At 38.9% G+C, this 19,719-nt stretch overlaps 2 protein-coding genes across 6 annotated transcripts in view; one reads left to right on the top strand and one right to left on the bottom strand.

Moving 5' to 3' along the window:
- Window positions 1-18,482, bottom strand: part of mlh1 (mutL homolog 1, colon cancer, nonpolyposis type 2 (E. coli)) — a 31,219-nt gene extending 12,737 nt beyond the window's left edge. The window contains exon 1 of one of the 2 annotated variants that reach the window (XM_081724830.1): window positions 17,385-18,482. The gene's annotated coding sequence lies outside the window, so the exon portion shown is untranslated. The remainder of the gene's footprint in view (window positions 1-17,384) is intronic. The other variant, XM_081724831.1, reaches the window with a different exon arrangement.
- On the top strand, window positions 1,081-16,315 carry fam83ha (family with sequence similarity 83 member Ha). 4 transcript variants are annotated; one of them, XM_081724820.1, is made up of 6 exons: window positions 1,081-1,389; window positions 2,123-2,202; window positions 2,758-2,922; window positions 7,634-7,758; window positions 7,919-14,957; window positions 15,153-16,315. In XM_081724820.1, the coding sequence occupies exons 3-6, from the start codon at window positions 2,773-2,775 to the stop codon at window positions 15,156-15,158; spliced, it is 7,320 nt and encodes a 2,439-aa protein (XP_081580946.1). In that variant the 5' UTR covers window positions 1,081-1,389; window positions 2,123-2,202; window positions 2,758-2,772; the 3' UTR covers window positions 15,159-16,315. The 4 variants fall into 4 exon arrangements, with proteins under 4 accessions (XP_081580946.1, XP_026866320.2, XP_026866321.2 ...); XM_027010519.3 differs by having other exon boundaries at window positions 1,092-1,389; window positions 2,123-2,573; XM_027010520.3 differs by lacking the exon at window positions 1,081-1,389 and having other exon boundaries at window positions 2,123-2,241.
- Window positions 18,483-19,719: the final 1,237 nt, after the last annotated feature.

Here is a 19,719-nt window from a genome sequence, read left to right as displayed (position 1 = left end):
TGTCAGTCTATGCTGCATTTATTTCTAGTATTTCCAGATGCACCAGCCAACACCAACCAATTGCTGAAGAAATAGTCACTCATGAAAAAGGCCAACAAAGTTTAATACATGCTATTTTGTGTATGTTGTGACACAGTGCATTAACTATGCCAAAAAGAGAGTAACTGCACCTTAAAACTGACTGTGAAATCTTTGGCAGCCCATGTGTACCTAGCCTATGTGTAGGTACTGTGCTACTTTGGTACTTCGAGCTTGTTATTATCTGCAGAAACTGCATTTTATTTGTACTGGACTCGTCACACTCATACCACAATAATTATAGTCATAAGAATGGAATAATAATGGCAGTGAACTGTGATATCCATAAATATATATCATTGATAAGATCAGGATATCAAGGTTTTGTCATCAAGAAAAACTAGCTGTGTAGGAGAAACATCTAGTTACTGCCAGGGGCTGTGGAGCGCAAAGCCAGGATAAATAGTTGCAGCAACCAGCAGCCTGTATGAACACGCAGGCTGCTGGTTAACACAGGCTGCTGGTTGCAAATTTAAATGAACAGTACATGCACATGGCTGTTTGCAGGAACCTGTTCAGTATGATTAATACATTTAATAAAAAACTTTTTTAGCCCACTGCACTCGAATTCAGACTTCATTAATGTTCATTATAACTGCACTAAATAAATGAAATGTCTCACAGTGCATCCTTTGGAATACACCATGTCACTTCGGTATGCTCAGTGTGTCTTTTGATAGCACCCCATAAGCCATCCTGCAAAACTAGTCTAATACCTTCTTTAATCAACACATCTGTAATCATGCCACCATGTTGATAGGCTATTGTGCACAGTGTATATTGCACCAGCAGTATGCCCCAAAATGCTACATATTCAGCTATAGTGTGCAAATAGACAATCTGTGACAGATGTACAATGTGAGACTTCACCATATATAGTGCAATATTCATGGACAGATAGTCTTATTATGAAATTATTATTATACAATTTGAAAATGATTAGTCTACCAGTTATAATTAGGGAAATGCATGCACTAAAAAGAAATGTATATATATCATTATATATTCCTCCACACAATAAATAAGGCAAAGTCTAACTCTGACTTAAGTCAAAAGTCTTTTTGTCATCCATGTAGGCACATTCCAAATGCATTTTTTGACATCGACTGAGCTGGTCTAGTGCACTTTGATCACATAAAAAAGTGACGTCTCTTCCTCTTACATACCGCAGCTGTCCTGTCAGGAGCGATCTGGTTTTCTCAGACAGACTGAAACATTTTATCAAGATCAGTCCTGCCTGCTACCGGAATGTAACATTTTGCAAAACAATGGGGCTGTGGAGCACAAAGGAAGGATACATTTTCCACGCTGGTAGGTCAAGAGCTTACATTCTGAAAAGCCTGTTAATGCCTATTCATAATACGTAGATTATGAATCGGAATTTATATATATATATATATATATATATATATATATATATATATATATATATATATATATATATATATATATATATATATATATATATATAAACACATTTTGTATGGTGTGGGTCGGCTTCGAAATGAAATGTTCACAGAGCAACTAAGTTCGCCGAAGTCGGTGTCTTGTTCATATCTCTCCCGCTGAAAGTTTCTATAGTAAAAACAAAAACTGATTACAACAGTTCCGCTGTAGAGTACAGTATGGCGTATAAGTCATATTAAAAGCGTACATGGATTTGAGTGTGTGGTGGGCTGTTGTTTGTCGAAGACACACCCATGGCACTGCAACGAGACGTATGTTTCCCAATCTTTCACGAGTGTTGTGAAAAAGAAAAGTTTTTACTTTAGTTGTAATTCAGCTCTTTGGTTCACGTTACAATAAGACTGATTGTCTATGTTCTTTTAGCAATAAAGACTAGGCCTAATATTCAGCATCAGTCACTTTTGAAAAGATTTGTTTTGCGGTTTGTTTTCTATCGATCGATCGATCGATCTAGAACGTGTGTTTAGCTCAGGAGTTAAAATTTTCGGTAGCTTGTTTGAGAAGTTGTTAGCATGACCTGTTAGCATGAAAGTTAGAGAATTTTTGTTTTTAAGGCTGTCTACTCTTTCTCCCCCAGACTGAGCATGGCTCGCCGGTCTCAATGTTCCTCAGCTGGGGACAACCCTATGGACCCCAACTACTTGCCTCCACACTACCGTGAGGAATACCGCCTAGCTGTCGATGCCCTGATTGAGGGTGATTTAGAGGGCTACTATGGATTTTTACACAAGGCCAATGTAGTAGAGTTCTTATCTCAGCCTGAGATAGAATACATCAAATGTACAGTGCAAGGGCCACATTCAGTTGCCCAATCAGACAGAAGTTATGTAGCTGGTGATGCAGATGGTTCCTCAGACACTTACTGGCCAGTCCATACAGACCTTGATGCCCCAGCCCTAGACATAGGATGGCCACAGCAACACAGATTTGTTGGGCCTACAGAAATCATGACATTAGTTAACCCTGCTGACCCTGAGATGCCAAGCATTAAAGAGCAAGCTCGCAGAATGATCAAGAATGCACAACAAGTGAGTTTTATATGAATTCTGATAATGATGTGAAACTAATAGTAATATGTGGTTACTATAATGTGCACTAATGGTGTACAACAGGTCTCAGATTAAACTTAGATATAGATGAGATATATTTGACTAATTTTGTTGTCTTGTGTAATTAATAAAAGTTGTATACCTTTTTATGTGTCTACCAAAGGTGATTGCTGTGGCGATGGACATGTTTACAGATGTTGACATCTTTGCCGATATCCTGAATGCAGCATTACGCAATGTTGCAGTTTATGTGCTTCTTGATGAACTGAATGCTCACCACTTTGTTGCAATGGTTAACAACTTCAGGGTCAGTTTGGATGAGATTAAAGTAAGTATTTCCATATCAAACCATTCATTTGATTAAATAATTGCTCATAATTGCTCATTTCATTTTTGAGTGTATAATTGTATAAAAGTGTAGGTAATATGATGTTTAAACAACTATTAAAATGATAATGTTCAACTACGTTTCAGCCCTGATGTAACTGTAGTATAGCTGTCATAGTAATGCATATTTTTAGGTTAATAAAGACATTGTCTGATTCACTTTATCCATGTGCTCAAGAAATTCAGAGTTTGCCCAGAATTATCATTGCTGTCACAGAAGATGACTATATTATATAGTTTATATACTGGTTAACATAATAGTATACTACATTTTACAGGTGCTCTCATGCAGATCAACTTGCAACATCTACGTATTACAGAGGTGGGCAAATGTAGCATTTGGAGTCTTGCCCATGGACTCATTAGTCACAGAGCATTTCCCCAGATAGAGTTTGAAACACTACACTAGACTAAACCAGAGCTACAAAAGTCCTTTCAAAGCAAATGTCTTGGTTTTAGAAAACTTTTCTTCTTTTCCTGTGGGTACAAAGACAGGGCAATGAGCTTTAGAGTTTTATTCCATTATATTCCAACATATTCCATTATTGTTGTAAAAGGTCAGACTCATTTGTTTGGAGTTTTGAGGATGACCGATATACTTCTTGTAGTTATATATCAGTTTTTCATATCAGTTTATTTCACAGCAATAGAGGATGTGGATACTTGAATAACATTTAATTGTGCCACACTGTGTGAAATGTAAAAAGCTGCTTGAATTGTAGAAAATAGGCACATTTGTTTTGTGAGATCACACTATAGTTATTTTAGCATATGTAAGATAAATTGAATTAGAACAATGTGACATTATTGGTGATTAAATTGGAGCCTTTAAAATATATGAAATATTTATTGTACTTTAATCTTTTCCAAAATGACCCCCTAAGGTCCCTATTGTGAGTCACATAACTGAAAATCATTCTTAATCTATGCTTCTTGTTCAGTGTTGTTCAGAATTCAGTGTTGTCTTTCAGTGTGTGAAGGGAGGGTTGATCAAAGTATACTTGCTATTTCTAGTATGTTGTCTTCCAGTCCTCAAAGCAGACAGCTGAGAATTCTAACCACTCAAAACCAGTAATACAGGAAGCACCTTCTTTTTGTAACCAAACACATTTTTTGTTTTACTTCATTTGGACCAGTGTTTTACATCACACCAATCTCTGATTAGCAGAAGTTCCAAGAATAGCCTGTGTGAGAAGTTGTATCTCTTATTGTATATCTTTTGTTTGGTACTGTTAAACAGAAAAGGAAAATCCAAATGACATATAAAAATATAAACTATTAAATAATATAAACAACCTACATCCACTCCTTAAGTAAGGAAAAACATAAAATATATTGTTCGATGGTGGGTTAGGAATATACAGGTTTAAAAATAACTAGCAAAGAATTATACTGGTGACTTTCTGCTTTAACATTTACAATAAAAAATAGAAATATTACAAACACTTCTTCTTTTACCTGTTATCGCCATACAACTGCAAATACAAAGGAAATTAATGATTTCTAAACTGCAAAGCAAATGTCCATCTGCAGAGAACTGACCTACTTTAACTTATGCTATTTATGCTAAACAAAATTTGTTGCTACTCTTAGCTCCCTCAAGCATGAATATAGCACAAGGACCCACTCATGCCGTATTCAAGAAGTTTCTCATTTATTATATTTATTATTGTTACTAAGTGTACTGCATGATAATAAAGCTTCTTTTTGATAGGTTGATGGTAAAGCTTCTATAGTAAATGGGCATTTTGTTCCATACATTTTACAATTTATAATTTTATTCATAGAAATATGATTAAAAGATTTAAGAAATTGACGAAGAGTATTAAAGCAGTCTAAATGCAGCTGTGGTAGCTGTGGTAGCTGTGGTAGTTCAAGAATAATGTTCCACCAAGCACATGGAGGCAACCATTAAGACTATTTAGTGAAGATGTGGCACCACAGACCTCACATTTTTCCTCTGCTTTGGTGATACTGTCATGCAGCGAGACATGACATAACATATACACCAATTATGTGTTCTACAAAAATATATCATTACACATTGAATGTTTTTGTCCACTGAATGATCACTTTATTAGGTAGACCTATACCTAGTCAGTAGTCAGGTGATTGGGAGAAGGGCAGATATGATGTATGTATATATGTGAGTGTGTGTGTGCGTGCATTCATGTGTGACAGTGGGCATGTACCTTGAGCTGGGTGCCTGATGCACTTTGCACTGGTGCCCTTTGGGTAGCTGTATCAAATAACCTGTTTTACATTTTACAATCAATCAGTTATAAGTTACAACCCACCTCCGCTGTCACAGCTATTGTATTCTGATGTGAGTTGTCTATCTGTACTAGAGTCCTGTGCAATGTGTATGTTGTGTTAACCTTTATTGCCCTTTTACATGAAAAAATGTGTTTTATGGCAGTTATTAGCTGGATGCTCTTAATATACACTCGCTAGCCACTTCATTGGGTACACATATTCATCCTCTGATAAGCATAAATATCTAATCAGTCAGTCACATGGCAGCAACTCAGTGCATTTAGGCATAAAAACATGGTCAAGATGATCTGCTGAAGTTCAAACTGGGCTGGTCTGAATATTTCAGAAACTGCTGATCTACAGGGATTTTCATGCACAAATATCTTTAGGGTTTACAGAGAATAGTCAGAAAAAGAGAATATATCCAATGAGTGTCAGTTATCAGGGCAAAAATGGAGAATGGCCAGACTTCTTTGAGCTGATAGAAAGGCAACAGTAATCAAACAAGTATGGTATACAGAAGAGCATCAAACCTTGAATCAGATGGGCTACAGCTGTAACATGGGCTCAAACCCAGGTCAGATAGGTAATGACACTGATAACCTACTGGGTGAGCAACCACGCTCTAATGATAGTGGGCCCATGTGTGAAACAGTTAGATCATAGAACAGGTAAAACAAGAAAAGTAAATAACCAAAGGTGGGGAGTTGAATCCTGGCCACGTCATTACAAGGCAAACAAATACTCACTAGACTGCAGCAGCTATAAAATTACCTGTGTGTATATTGCCCTTCAAAGGAATGGAGGACTACAAAACTAGAGGAAAAACTAAACAGCACGCTGAGCGTGGAAAAAGGGAGAACCAAGGATGCCATGGGAAGAATGGCAGCTCCAGTGTACTGGGGAAAACTAAACTAAAATTTCCCAAACAAAATCAGAAAACAGGGAGGAACTGTAATGGCTAAGGGGAGCCTTGGGAGAGAGACAGATTTGACAGAGAAAACTGGAGGGAGGAGGGGAGGGGTAAAAACACAGACACTCTTGCAGTTCAGACGTGAGGTGTAGCACTAGGACGCACAGACCTCAATACCTGAAGTTACTGGCTGGGCACTTGGCTCAAAACTTTAGTAAAGACCCACCACTGAGTGACTGGGTCACTGGGCTTATATAGGTCTAGCCCAGCTGTTGGGCATCAAGCTTGATTAGTAGTGTGCCTGACTCGATGCCTGCCTCTGGTGGCCGGAGGGGGCCTCGGCCTGGCACCAATCTTTACAGCAGCAGCAGAAGACCACACTCTTGTATAACTTACCACTCTTGTCAGATAAGAACAGACAACTGAGTCTATAATTCACACAGGGTCACCAAAATTGGACAATAAAAGATTGGAAAAATGTTGCCTGGTCAGATACTTGTGTCATTTTGAGGTAGGGTCAGAATTTGGCATAAACAACATGAAAGCATGGATCCCTTCTGCCGTGTATCAATGGTTCAACCTGCTGCTGGTGGTATAATAGTGTGGGGAACATTTTCATTGAAACAATGCCCATTTGAGCCCCTTATTTCCAAATGGGCATTGTTTAAATGGCTCAGCCTACCAGCTGATTTGTTGCTGATCATGTCCATACCTTTATGACTACAGTGTACCCATCTTCTGATGGCTACTTCCAGCATTTTCAGATGGCTACTTCTAGCAGGATACCACACCATGTTAAAAAGCTCAATCTCAAACTCGTTTCTTGAAAATGACAATGAGGTTACTATACTCAAATGGCCTCCACAGTCAATAGAACCCAATTCAATTGAATACCTTTGGGATATGGTGAAACAGGAGATTCACATCATGGATGTGCAGCTGACATATCTGCAGCAACTCTGTGATACTGTCATGTCAATAGGAACCAAAAGGACCTTGGTGGATCTATGCCATGAAAAAGTAAGGCAGTTCTGAACACAAAAGGGAGTTCAACCTGGCACAAGCAAGGGTACCTAATAAAGTGGCCAGTGAGTGTATATTTAAATTGAAAATAGACTTGGAAATTCTGTTTGGGAAAACACGTATGAATACAGCGTAATCTGTCCTTTATGAACAAGCCCACTGGAAATGTGGTGCAGTTGTACAGTGAACAAGACAAATTACCATCAGAGTACAAAGCAAGTACTCACCAACCAAATTTGATAACCCACTTGTCCAGCTATAGAATAGGTTTTCATAATAAAGTAGTCTCTTATTATATGTCTGTCTTATGAGTAAGTATTGGCTTAAAGTAATTGTTGGCATAAAGTTGGTGTAAGTTGGTGTAAGAAGGTGGCTTATAAATGTTAGAAAAACTTGTATATGTAGTGAAAGTATATGTAATGGAAAGTAATTTAATGAGCTATGCACTCTTTCATTCCAGTTCATGCGAGTTAGAACTGTTTCTGGCAGCACATACTTTTGCCACACAGGAAAGTTTTTCAAAGGCCAGATGATGAATTGCTTCATGCTAGTGGACTGTAGAGTAGTCCTGAGTGGCAACTACAGGTACTTATTTTTATTTTCATGTAATAAATATATATTCTCACATACAATGTTGTTTATTGAATGAAAGGTGTTAAACTGCTATACGTTTTGTTAGATTGTGTTGAAATTCTTTTTTATACATTTTTTACACATTTTTTCTTTAATTTGCCTTTTTTTACAGCTTTATGTGGTCTTTTGAGAAGATACATCGCTGTATAGCCCATGTGTTTCTTGGACAGCTTGTGACTCCCTTTGATAAGGAATTTCGTATTCTGTATGCCCAGTCAGAGCCTCTGGTTGCTGAAATTCCCATGGCATATGTAGAAGACCATGGCAACTTCTCTGAAAGACACTACAATATAGAAAACAAGCATATGTTTAAGAGAGAATATCCACCCATTAAAAACATCCACGCAGAATGGCCTAGACATTTATTTGAAGACCATATGAATGCAAATGCCAAAATATTATCCTTTAGGAGGGGTGATTTAATCCAGAGCACCACAGAGGAGAATCTTCCTTTCAAAATGCATGGCATGCAACAATTTAGAGGAGAGCAGTCCTTGGACCACAGAAGACATATGAAAGGCCTTAACACAAAGGAAATTAGTGATTTCCAAAGGTTTGGGTACACAGGACTGCCTAGTTATGCCTATGTATCTCCTCAGAAGAATGCAATGAACAGTGGGAAACAGCAAATGGAAGATACTGAGATTCAGAGCACCCACTTGCCAAGGGAACAGTTTTGCAATCAGAGGACAGGTCCAGAACCTAGCTATGAAAAATATAGCAAGTCTAGAGACTACAGCTATCATCAGTTTACAGCGCCTGATTGTCCTGATGAGATAGATGACCCATCAGGTGATTATAACCATGTCCACAGATATTTACAGTCTTACCCTGATGTAGAGATAGAAACTACTGGGAATTTGTCAGTTCCAGTTCAGTCAGTTTCGAGGAGACTCAGCATGGGCCAAAGCAATGCTTGCCAGAACCCTCCAATACAGCCAAACCCACCAGAACAAAAGTGTTTTTTAAATGTACACCACAAACAACAAGAACAGAAAGAAGGTTTACGAGACTGGAGGGTCAGCTCATACCTCACTACACTTCAGCATGGAGGACAGGACAACATGACAGATCTTCAAAGAACTGATCCTTTTGTTAGTGTCCCTTATGTCATACAGGTAAAATCCTGTGAACCCAATATTTCAGAAATCAAACAAGGCAAGAGTGAGACTCCCAAAGTATCCACTTCCAGGTTGGTGGTACCTGTCCCACCAATGAACAATGTAACTCTGCCTGAGAATTCGGTTGACCTAGAACGTTTCAGGCCAACAACTTCAGAGTCATCACGTACTACTGAAGGTGACAAAGTGGAGGAAATTCAAAACAGAGAGCCTAAAGAAACTAGCTTGATTCGTGAAGAGTTTTTCCGGAGGAAGCCCAATCTACCACTACAGAGAAGCTCAAGATTGAGGCACTCACTGATTTTTAATTCTAATCTGGAACAAGATACTTCAGAAGAGATAAGAAATTCATTAAGTCAGAAAGATGCAGAAAACCCACTGAAACATTCCCATTTTGTTTCTAATATTTTGGAGAAAAAGATAGCTGTCACCAGAGAACCTTTCCACTGGAGTAATCTTGCAAAGTCAATTTGTGAGCCATCTTCAGGTTCTACTATATATGAAGATATACCCAGCAAAACAGAGCAGACTTCTGTAGGAGATGAGACTACTCATGTAAAGGATACTCATCAAAAAATAACCCTGGGCCCTCAAAGCAATCAACTCCAAGATAACCTTGCAGAAAATTCACAAATATCTCGGCTTCCATTTACTGCTTTGCAGAGATCAGTCTCCTTCATAGACATGGATGATCACCAAAGGAGATCAAGGTACTTTAAGGATTTAGCAACTAAACACAAAGAACATGTACTTGTGGAACTGCCTAAGCTCACCAAAGAAAAAGACCCCAAAGAGTGTGATAAGAAGTCCCTCTTTTGTAATTTAGCTGAACAAATAGAATCTGATTTAAATCATCCCCAAACCCCACAGTCATTGAGGGAAACTCTAATTACAACTCCACAAACATTGCTTGTGGACACTTTGGAAAATTCTGAGGACTCTATCCCCAAACATCCAGTCTTACAAACTCTTCCTGACAAACACCTGAAGCATAAATTAGCCCCTGATCACACAAGTGTTCCCAAATGTGACAATTCTTCTAAAGTGATTCCTGATACTGCCACTGATGCTGAGAAAATTCATCATAAGAAAAAACTAACAGGAGGGTGTAATTTATCCTCAAATGGAGTACAGGAGAAAAGAGCTGCAAACCTGGTAGTTGAGTTAGGTGCAAAACCCAAACTTACAAGCCTGTTAATCTCTACTTCTTCACCAGAGTTTATGTATGCACAGAGTAAATTACCCAAAATGACTGAGTCAGTTGCTTCAGATTTACCATCAATGACCAGCCTAAATAATTCAAATCTCAATTCAACAGATTCCATTTCCTCTCATGTTATCACAGGTGCAAACATATTCCCTAAACGTAACATAATGCAGACAAACACATCTCTGTCAGATTACTTAGACAGGCTTTCACCAGTAAAGGCTACTGCAACAAACACAAGCCTTTCCATACATCCTGCAGCAAAAGAAACAGTTTGCTTTATACACAGCACTGCAACAGAGACAGGTTCTTCCAAAAATGATATTCTGCCAAGATTAGGCCATTCCCATTTTACTCCTGCAGAAAGTCATAGTGGACACCCTATTGTTACTTCAGCCAATACAGAAACTCCTCATCCTAGTGTAACAGAGACAGGCCCTTTCCAACATTCAACTGTAGTAAACAATGTTTCTCTTATACATAGCACTGTTACAGAGACAGATTCTTCCAAACATCCCACTCAAGCAGAGAAAGGCCCTTGTCAAGCTTCTGCTGCAGGCCCTGCTGAGCATTCTACTACAACAGAGTCAGGCCCTTCTCAACATTCTACTCCAACATTCATGGGTCATTGTGAACATCCTGCTGATATCTCTTCTGTACATAATACTGTAATAGTTACAGATCAACATCCTGTTTCTACTTCAGCTCGGAAAAGCATTCCTAAGCTTTCCAATATAAAAGAGGCAGTCTCTTCTATACAAGCTATCATTACAGGTTTGGACCAACATCCACCTCCTATTAATACAGAAACAGACAGCTCTCTGCCTCCTTCTGCAATAGAAATGGTCTCTTCTGTACCTACTACTGTAGCAGTTACAGAGCAACATTCTATTCATACTTCACCAGAGGAAGATACTCCTCAAAACTCCACTGTATCAGAGATGGACATTTCTCTCAAAACTGCTGTAACAGTTGCAGACCACAACCCTACTCATACAACTGCAGAGACAGACAGTCCTCAATATCCTACTGCAACAGAACTGGTCTCTTCTCTTCATACATCTGGAACAGTTATAGAAGAGCATCTCACTCATCTCACTATTACTCTGCCAGAGGCAGACATTCCCCAACCTCACACTGCACCTGAGAGAGTCTGTTCTCTAAATACTGAAGTTACAGACCAGCATTGTACTCCTACTCCACCAGAGGAAAACATTCCTCAACATCTCATGACAACAGACTCGTCTCTGTATACTACTGTTAAAGACCAGCATTATGCTCATACTTCTCCAGAGTCAATTAGTCCTAGAACAGAGATGATCTCTTCTCTACATACTTCTGTAGGAATTACTGAACAGCATCCTACTCCAGCTCCAACAGAGAGAGACACTCCTCAACATCCCACTGCAACAGCGATGGTTTCATCTTTGTGTACTACTGTACCAGTTACAGACCAGCATCTTACTCTTATTCCACCAGAGATTATTATTTCTCAAAATGCCAGTGTTACAGAATTAGTTTCTTCTACCAATGCTACCATACTAGTTACAGAACAGCATCCTACTCCTACTCCAGGAGAGACAGACACTCCTCAATATCCTACTGCAACAGAACCAGTTTCTTCTTTGTATACTATTGTAACAGTTATAGACCAGCATTCTACTCTTATTCCAACAAAGGCAGACACTCCTCAACCTCAAACTGCACCTGAGACAGTCTGTTCTCTAAATACTGCAGTTATAGACGAGCATCCTGCTCTTGCTTCACCAGAGACAGACACCCCTCAACATCCCACTGCAGCGGCAATGGCCTCATCTTTGTGTAATACTGTAACAGTTACAGACAAATGTCCTATTTCTGCTCTAGTAGTGATAGACACTCCTCAAAATGTCACTGCAACAGACACGGTCTCTTCTTCACAAGTTACTGTAATACCTACAGACCAACACTCTACTCCTACAGTTACAGAACGACATAACACTCTTACTCCACCAGAGATAGACACTCCCCAAGCTCACACTGCAACTGAGACAGTCTGTTCTCTACATACTGAAGTTACAGACCAGTATCTTACCCCGCCTCCACCACAGACAGACACTTCCCAACATTTCACTGCAACAGAGTCAAACTCACTTCTGTATAATGCTATAACATTTACAGACCAGCATCCTACTCTTAATCCAGCAGAGTCAATTATGCCTGGAACAGAGACGATCTCTTCTCTACATACTTCTGCAGCAATTACAGAACAGCATCCTACTCCTGATCCATCAGAGACAGATACTCCTCAGCATCCCACTGCAGCAGCATTGGTTTCATGTCTGTGTACTACTGTAACAGTTAAAGACCAGCATCTTACTCTTACTCCACCAGAGGCTATTATTCCTCAACATGCCACTGTAATAGAAAGAGACTCTTCTGCGCATACGACCATAACAGTTACAGAAAAGCATGCCACTTCTGCTCCAGGACAGAAAGACACTCCTCAATATCTCCCTGCTACAGAGATGGACTCTTCTCTGCAAACTACAGTAAGAGTTACAGACCAACATCCTACTCATACTCCACCAGGGACAAACACACTGCTACCTCCCCCTGTATCAGCAATGATCTCTTCTGAACAAACTACCTTAACAGGTACAGATCCACATCCTACTCCTAATCCAACAGAGAGAGACACTCAACATCTCCATACAACAGAGATGGATTCTTCTCAGAAAACTACAGTAACAGTTACAGAGCAGTATTCTACTTTTACACCAGTACAGACAGACATTCCTCAGTATCCTAAGGCAACAGAACCAGTTTCTTCTCTGTATAATACTGTAACAGTTACAGACCATCACCCTACTCTTTCAATTGAAACAAATACAGTCTCTTCTACTCATATTACTCTTACAGATCAACATACTACTCCTACTCCACCAGAGACAAACACTCCTCAACCTCCTCAACCAACAGTTATAGAACAAACATCCAAACATTCTACTCCAGCAGTGACAGGCCTTCTCACATATTTTACTTCAGCACAGATAGATCTTGCTGAATATTCTGCTGCAGGAACTTCTCCATGTACCACTGGAACAGAGACAGTCCCTTCCATACATTCTACTCCAGCAGAGACAGTCCTTTCAAAACATCTTACTTCAACAGAGATGGGTCATGCTGAACATCCTGCTGCACAAGAAACAGTCTCTTCTATACATATCACTAAAACAAAGACAGGTCATTGCCAACACCCTACTTCAATAGAGGCAAGCCACCACCATACTCCAACAGAGACAGGACCTTCCCAACACCATGCTCCAATAGAAACAGGTCCTTTCCAACACCCTACACCAACAGAGACAGGCCATTCCCAAAATCCTACTCCAAGAGAGACAGGCCATTTCCAGTCTTCTGCTCCAGCAGAGACATTTCATACTGGACATCCTGCTGTACACGTTCCTATAACAGTTACAAATCAACCTCCTACTTCAGCAGTGACAGATATTTCTCAGCATTCCACTGCAATAGACACCGTTTCTTCTGTATATACTGCTCTAAAGGTTACAGAAAAACCTTCTACACCTACAATGCCAGAGACAGCCATATCTCAATATTCCACTGCAACAGAGACATCCCCTTCTGTACATACAATTATAACAGTTCGAGACCAACATTACACTGCTTCTCCAGTAGAGACAGACACTCCTCAACATCACACTGCAACAGAAACTGCTCCTTCCAAACATTATAGTCATGTAGAGATAGAAACTGCTCAACATCCCACTGCAACAGCAATACAATCTTTCCAACATTCCTTTGCAGCAGATACAGGTCCTACCCAAAATCCCACTTCAACAATCTCCATTACTAGCACATCTGAAAAAGTAAAAAGTTCATTTGGAGTACGAAGTCTATCTCAAGTGGAAAGTGAATCATGTCTAAACATGTCAGAAACCTTCTCAATAACAAACACCACTGACAAAGATATATCTCAAAATGTCAGCCTGCTTGGCCCTACCTCATCAACTGAACCTTCCCAATGTAATATTTCTTCCAACTGTGCTCCCCCAGAATGTAATTCATCTCCATTTTCTAAGCAAAAAGAAGCTACTTCGGAGAATATTGATGCCCAAACCAAGCAGAGTCCATCTTTAAACGCTTCAGTGATGGATGGTCTAAGCCATAATTCATCAGCAGTCTGTAAACCTGCAAGTATAGTAAGAGAAATTCAAAGAACTCATGAAATCACCCGGTCAGCCTGTCATATATCATCAAAACCTGAAAAAGAATTATGTTGTTCACATTACCCTAAAACTGAAGAAAACAAAGAGGAGAACCAGAGAGCTCTCACAAAAAAGAAGAGATCAGTTCATTCTGGTAGGCATGGAACTCCAAAATTCACTATAGATGTGGACAACAGCAAGGTCTATAAAGCAGAAGAATTCCCAGCCCAAGTAGCAAATGTTGGATTTAGTAATGCTGAGCAGTCTCAGGAACCACAAATCTGTCTGACTCCATGTACTGATTTAGTGGTTCAACAACAACCTTCTGCTGGAAAAAAGTCTATACTCTCAAGCTATCAGTCCTCTACTGCAAATGTTTTGTCATGCAGTAACCTTAGGGATGACACAAAGGTCCTTTTGGAGCAGATATCAGCAAAGAACCATGGCAGAACATCAAACCTAACTCATGAGGCCAATGGAAACAGAGATAAACAGACTTCTGGTCATCGCACCAAGACCTGGTCCTCCAAAGCTTCACCTGAGGAGCGGGAAAAGTTGCTCAAAAGGATTGACAGCATGCGAAAAGAAAGAAAGGTTTACAGCCGTTTTGAGGTAATTGACATTTTATCAGGAATAGTTGTGCTAATAATCTTTAGAAATCTTTTTTTTCTCTGTATTGTTGTGTTGATTTAAAGTATACCTAAAAATTTATTGTTTAAACGTTAAGTATTGATAAAACAGAGTTTACTTACTTAAAATATTGTGTTGTCTACGAGCATATATGTATTTTATATTTTTGATATTTAGGCATAATTTGGAAGCATGTGAGAAGAGGATGGACAAGATGAATTCTACCTTTATAAAGATTATGCAGATAAAAACTGTAATAATCATACAGCATCTTGGCCTTGTAATGTTGGTCGTCAGAGTCTGTAATATTTGTGCTCCTTGGGGATCTAGCACTTACATAATCAGACACTGTAGATTATTAAATAATTGCTCTATCAGTAGAATTACATAAGGAGTCAAAGAAATTGGAGAAGCCATGATTGCAAAATTAGTAAATGTATTTTGCTCTGGATGAAAAATACTGAGGAAATGGGAGGCAGTCTGAAATATTTATTCTGTGCTAAATAGTTTTAGAATTGTAGCAAATGTGTTGGGTCATTCCACTTTTTATTTGAGCACATTTATAAGCACATATAAACACTTATAAGTGCAAATGTTTCTTTAATCATAAATACACATATGTACCATGGGACAGAAAGGATAAACGGGCGTTAAGCAGAGCAGGGTCACAACATATTGTATAATATAAAGATCTATGCCATACTTATTTTACTCTTTATGCAATTCACGTTTTAAGGGCAATGCTTTCATTTAATTCATATCTACATATGCATTTGTTCACCACATTCACAAAATGGAGAAAGGAGTTTTTTAACAGTGTTATTATGTAAACATGGTTCCATGTAACATTTAAACTCAAGATAACTAAATACTTATTAACTAGTCAGTGATTGACATTTGTAATTGTTTTATAAAACTGTAAGATAACACTTGTGTTTACATCTGAGTATATAACACTTTAGTTCATTAAATATTAATCTTGATCAATGTGAATTTTATTCCTGAACTATTAAACTTATAAAGACAACTTTAACTTGTTATTGGTTTTAAGCATGTGTTCTAAAAGGTGTGCACTGCATTTTAGCCATAAGAATACATTCGGTTTATAAGTGAGCCAAATTCTGTATGTTTGTGATAGTCCATGTGGCTTTCTTCATGTTTTATTTCTTCATGTCTTGTTCCCTTTTGTGTTAATATACGAAGTGACAGTATTCTGCATATCTCATTTTTAACCAATTCTGGGGCGCACAATAGTAATCTTAAAGGAACAAGCATACCTTGCATGCATATATGTTTGTTTTTTTTATGTGTATTAAACTTAAACAGTAGAAACATTACAATTTTCTTATTGTGTCTGTTCCTTGAATAAAGAACAAAAAGGCCTTGTTGCTTAGATAATTTCCCAACTAATCCCAGATTCCCTGTTCCCCATTTGATCATCTTAGATCTAAAATCTAAACAAAATTAAGGCTGTTCTGTGTTCCAAAATCTTAGAACATTCAGTATCACTGGCATTGCAAAAAAGCCTATTACATGTTAATATACATGTTAATATACTATCATCTGTTGACATCACAAGCTTGCTCAGAAAGTGTATGTATTTGGAAAGTCTTTTTGTCAGTCTAAAATAACATCAAAGTACAGTCCTATGACTTAAATTACTAATGCCTGGCATGTCATCCAATATCTGATATGACTTGATTAGATTTTTATCAATTTATACAAAAATGCAATGTATAAAAGCTCAGTGGAATTCTTAGGTGCAGAGTTTAAGACCATATTGCAGTGTTTATTACAATACAGCTGTAACTGTCAGAGAAGTGGGAAAGGACACAAGACCTCCCAATAAGTGTCACCTTCACCAAAGCTAAACAAACTAAATCACTCTAAAGTAGTGTTGGCAACAAACTGAGAAATCCACACCCTTACTCAGGCTCCTGTCAGAAATTAAATCTAATTGGGGAATCCCCATTATGGATCCTGCTGATGATAGGAATTTGTTTCCTTGGTTCCAGGGCAAATATTGTTTTTGCTAGGGCAACTTTGGGTCTGGCTAAACTCCAACATTTGTGTTGAATCAGTCAAAACATCAGAACAACAACAGAGCAACAAACCAGGATTCCCAGATCCAGGAAAAATCTAGAACCCAACCACTGGAAGCTGAAACAAGCCTAAACCTAATTTGTGCAATTACAAACATTTAAGAAATTTAAATTGTATAGACCACCATTTTACTATTGATATTTTATAACACATGAAATATGTTATTTTATTTAGATTTGTAATCTATTTTTTTCTTCCCCTCTGCTCCTAACTCCTAGTGCAGTTCTTTGCAACATCACACAATGGGCCAGATTCGTAAAACGTGACAGTAACCATGCTATGTGTGAGATGGTATTTAATACCTACTTATAAAGTTACTGTGGTAATAATTATCGCACTTGTGTCAACTCACCACCACCGCCCTAGAAGAAAGACAAAAAATCATGAGTGCATCCATATTAAAGATCCACAGAGATAGATGACTGACTAATCCCAGTCGTGAGACCACTGGTATGCTGAAAATCTTTCCGTCAATAGCTGTGTCACGTCCGCAGACCAAAGCGTTCCCCGTTTCCATGGCAACGTCTGGGTTTCCATGTTTTCGTCTCCATGGTTCCGTGTCTCCTCCCCTTTGTGTTCAGCTGTTCCGAGTTTGTCCCTGATTGAATTCTCATGTAAACCCCGTTCCTGAGTCGTTTGTTTGTTTGGTCATTATTTGTTTCTGGTTAGCTCTCGTTTGTTCTCGCTGATTGTGGTTCTGGTTATTTCTTGTTTGTCTGTCTTTCGTTGTGTTTTTGGTAAGGTCCCGCGTTACATCTAGCTCCTTGCCCCTCTGTCCCTTCTATTCAGTTCCCTGCTTAGTTCCGTTTTGCGTAACATCCAAGGAGCCGGCACTTCGCAAGTCATTGCATACAAGTCATTTGTGCAAAATGATTTGTATGCATGACCAGTCATACTTAATGCAAGCAGAAACAATGGTGGACAATTTAACTTGTTTGAAGTTAAAGATAATATTTGCATGGGGTTTTCCAGGTGGAGAGCCCTAGTGAAGGAAAAAGGACTTCAGAGTGATGTAGAACCTCTTCTATTCTTTTTATTTATTTTTTTTGTTCAATGGATAAGTAATTTGAATATGATCTTCCTTATTTCCCTCAGTGCAGCTTATTTGCTTTGATGTGACAGATTCATGACTTGTTGTGCACAACCAAAATGTAATGTTGCTTCTGTTTGCAAATATGTAAATATGCTGTCATTGATGTAATGTCATATTTTGATGCTAATGTCATTCCTAGATCTTCAAGACTGTTTACTCAATACACACTAAATGGAAATTAAAATGCAGACTCTGGAATTCATTGACGAGAATAGTTGGTCCTGTCTTTATTCTGAGCTCCATGTGGCTTTATTAGTTTCTTCCTCTGTAAGTGTCTCCACATGCTCTGTTTATTTCCTGTTTTCCACATTGCCACACTTCCCCTTGCTTGTGGTGTTCTCCGTTTCACTTCTGTCTTCGTCCAGTCCCTATCAGTGCATGTACAAATACCCCACTGTGTTTCATTCTTCATCAATTATTGCATCTGCATTGACTCCATATTATGTCCAAGTTGTGATCAAGTGCTATTGTGTATTATTGTCTTTTGTTGCACTCTCATTAAAAGCCTTTTGCTTACAATGGACTTGACTTGTGCTTGCATCCAGCTGCAGGTTTTCCCCCCTCAGTGAAGAACCTGCTGAGGAGCATGTTGAAGTCTCTGGTTATAGGGGACATGTGCCATGTGAAATTAGCTAGGCCTTTAGGGACACCAGCAGCTGTAGCTAGCTACTAGGGGCCAGGGCACCAGATATTGCTGGTAATCTTATGATCTTAGCCAAGCATAGGTTCTCTAAGAGTCATTCACACAGGAGCTAACAGTATATACCTTCGCCAGTCAGGGATTACTAAAAATATGGCAGAGGTGTGTTAATTAGCGATGCTGTAGTATGCTCTGGTCCCATCCCAATGTGGTGCTGCGATATATCGTAAATCTGGTTATGTTTGCTGAACTGCTGGATGTCCAAGTGGTGGTCACAAAACAATGTGGGCTTCACAGATAATTGGATCACATTTAAGGGCAAGCCTGGCCTTTTATGGCAGGATGGTATCCATCCAACTATGGAGGGCGCTGCTCTCCTTTCTTGTAACATAAGCCACAGTCTTATGACAGACCTAGTTAATCTTTGACAATCTAAAGCAGAGGCCAGGCAGCAGACAAAGAGGCTAAACCAACCGTCTGCTGATCACTAAGACATACTACCCCACTCTTATGCCAATCTAGACAATTCCCTCATTTCACTCTGTCACAGCACATCCCCCTCCTCAACTCCTCCCTGTGTGTGTGTGTGTGTGTGTGTGTGTCTCGCTCTCTTTTGGCCACACCCCTCCTGCGTATCACACCTGTTCCTTGTTTCACATTGATAACATGTGTATTTAAGGTCCTGTTTAGTCAGTAAATTGATGATTTTATCCAAAGTAACTTACATTTATGAATGAGTACAACTTGAGCAATTGAGGGTTAAGGGCCTTGCTCAGGGGGCCCAACAGTGGCAACTTGGTGGTGGGGCTTGAACTATCCAATTATAAGTCAAGTACCTTATCTACTGAGTTACCACTGCCCCCAGTGCTACTGTTAGTGTTATACTGTTATCATGTGTAAACCTGTTT

Source organism: Electrophorus electricus, chromosome 12 (genome assembly GCF_041902795.1).
Source record: "Electrophorus electricus isolate QZ-2024a chromosome 12, ASM4190279v1, whole genome shotgun sequence".
Classification (NCBI taxonomy): Eukaryota; Metazoa; Chordata; class Actinopteri; order Gymnotiformes; family Gymnotidae; genus Electrophorus; species Electrophorus electricus.
This window is presented reverse-complemented; position numbering and strand designations above follow the sequence as displayed.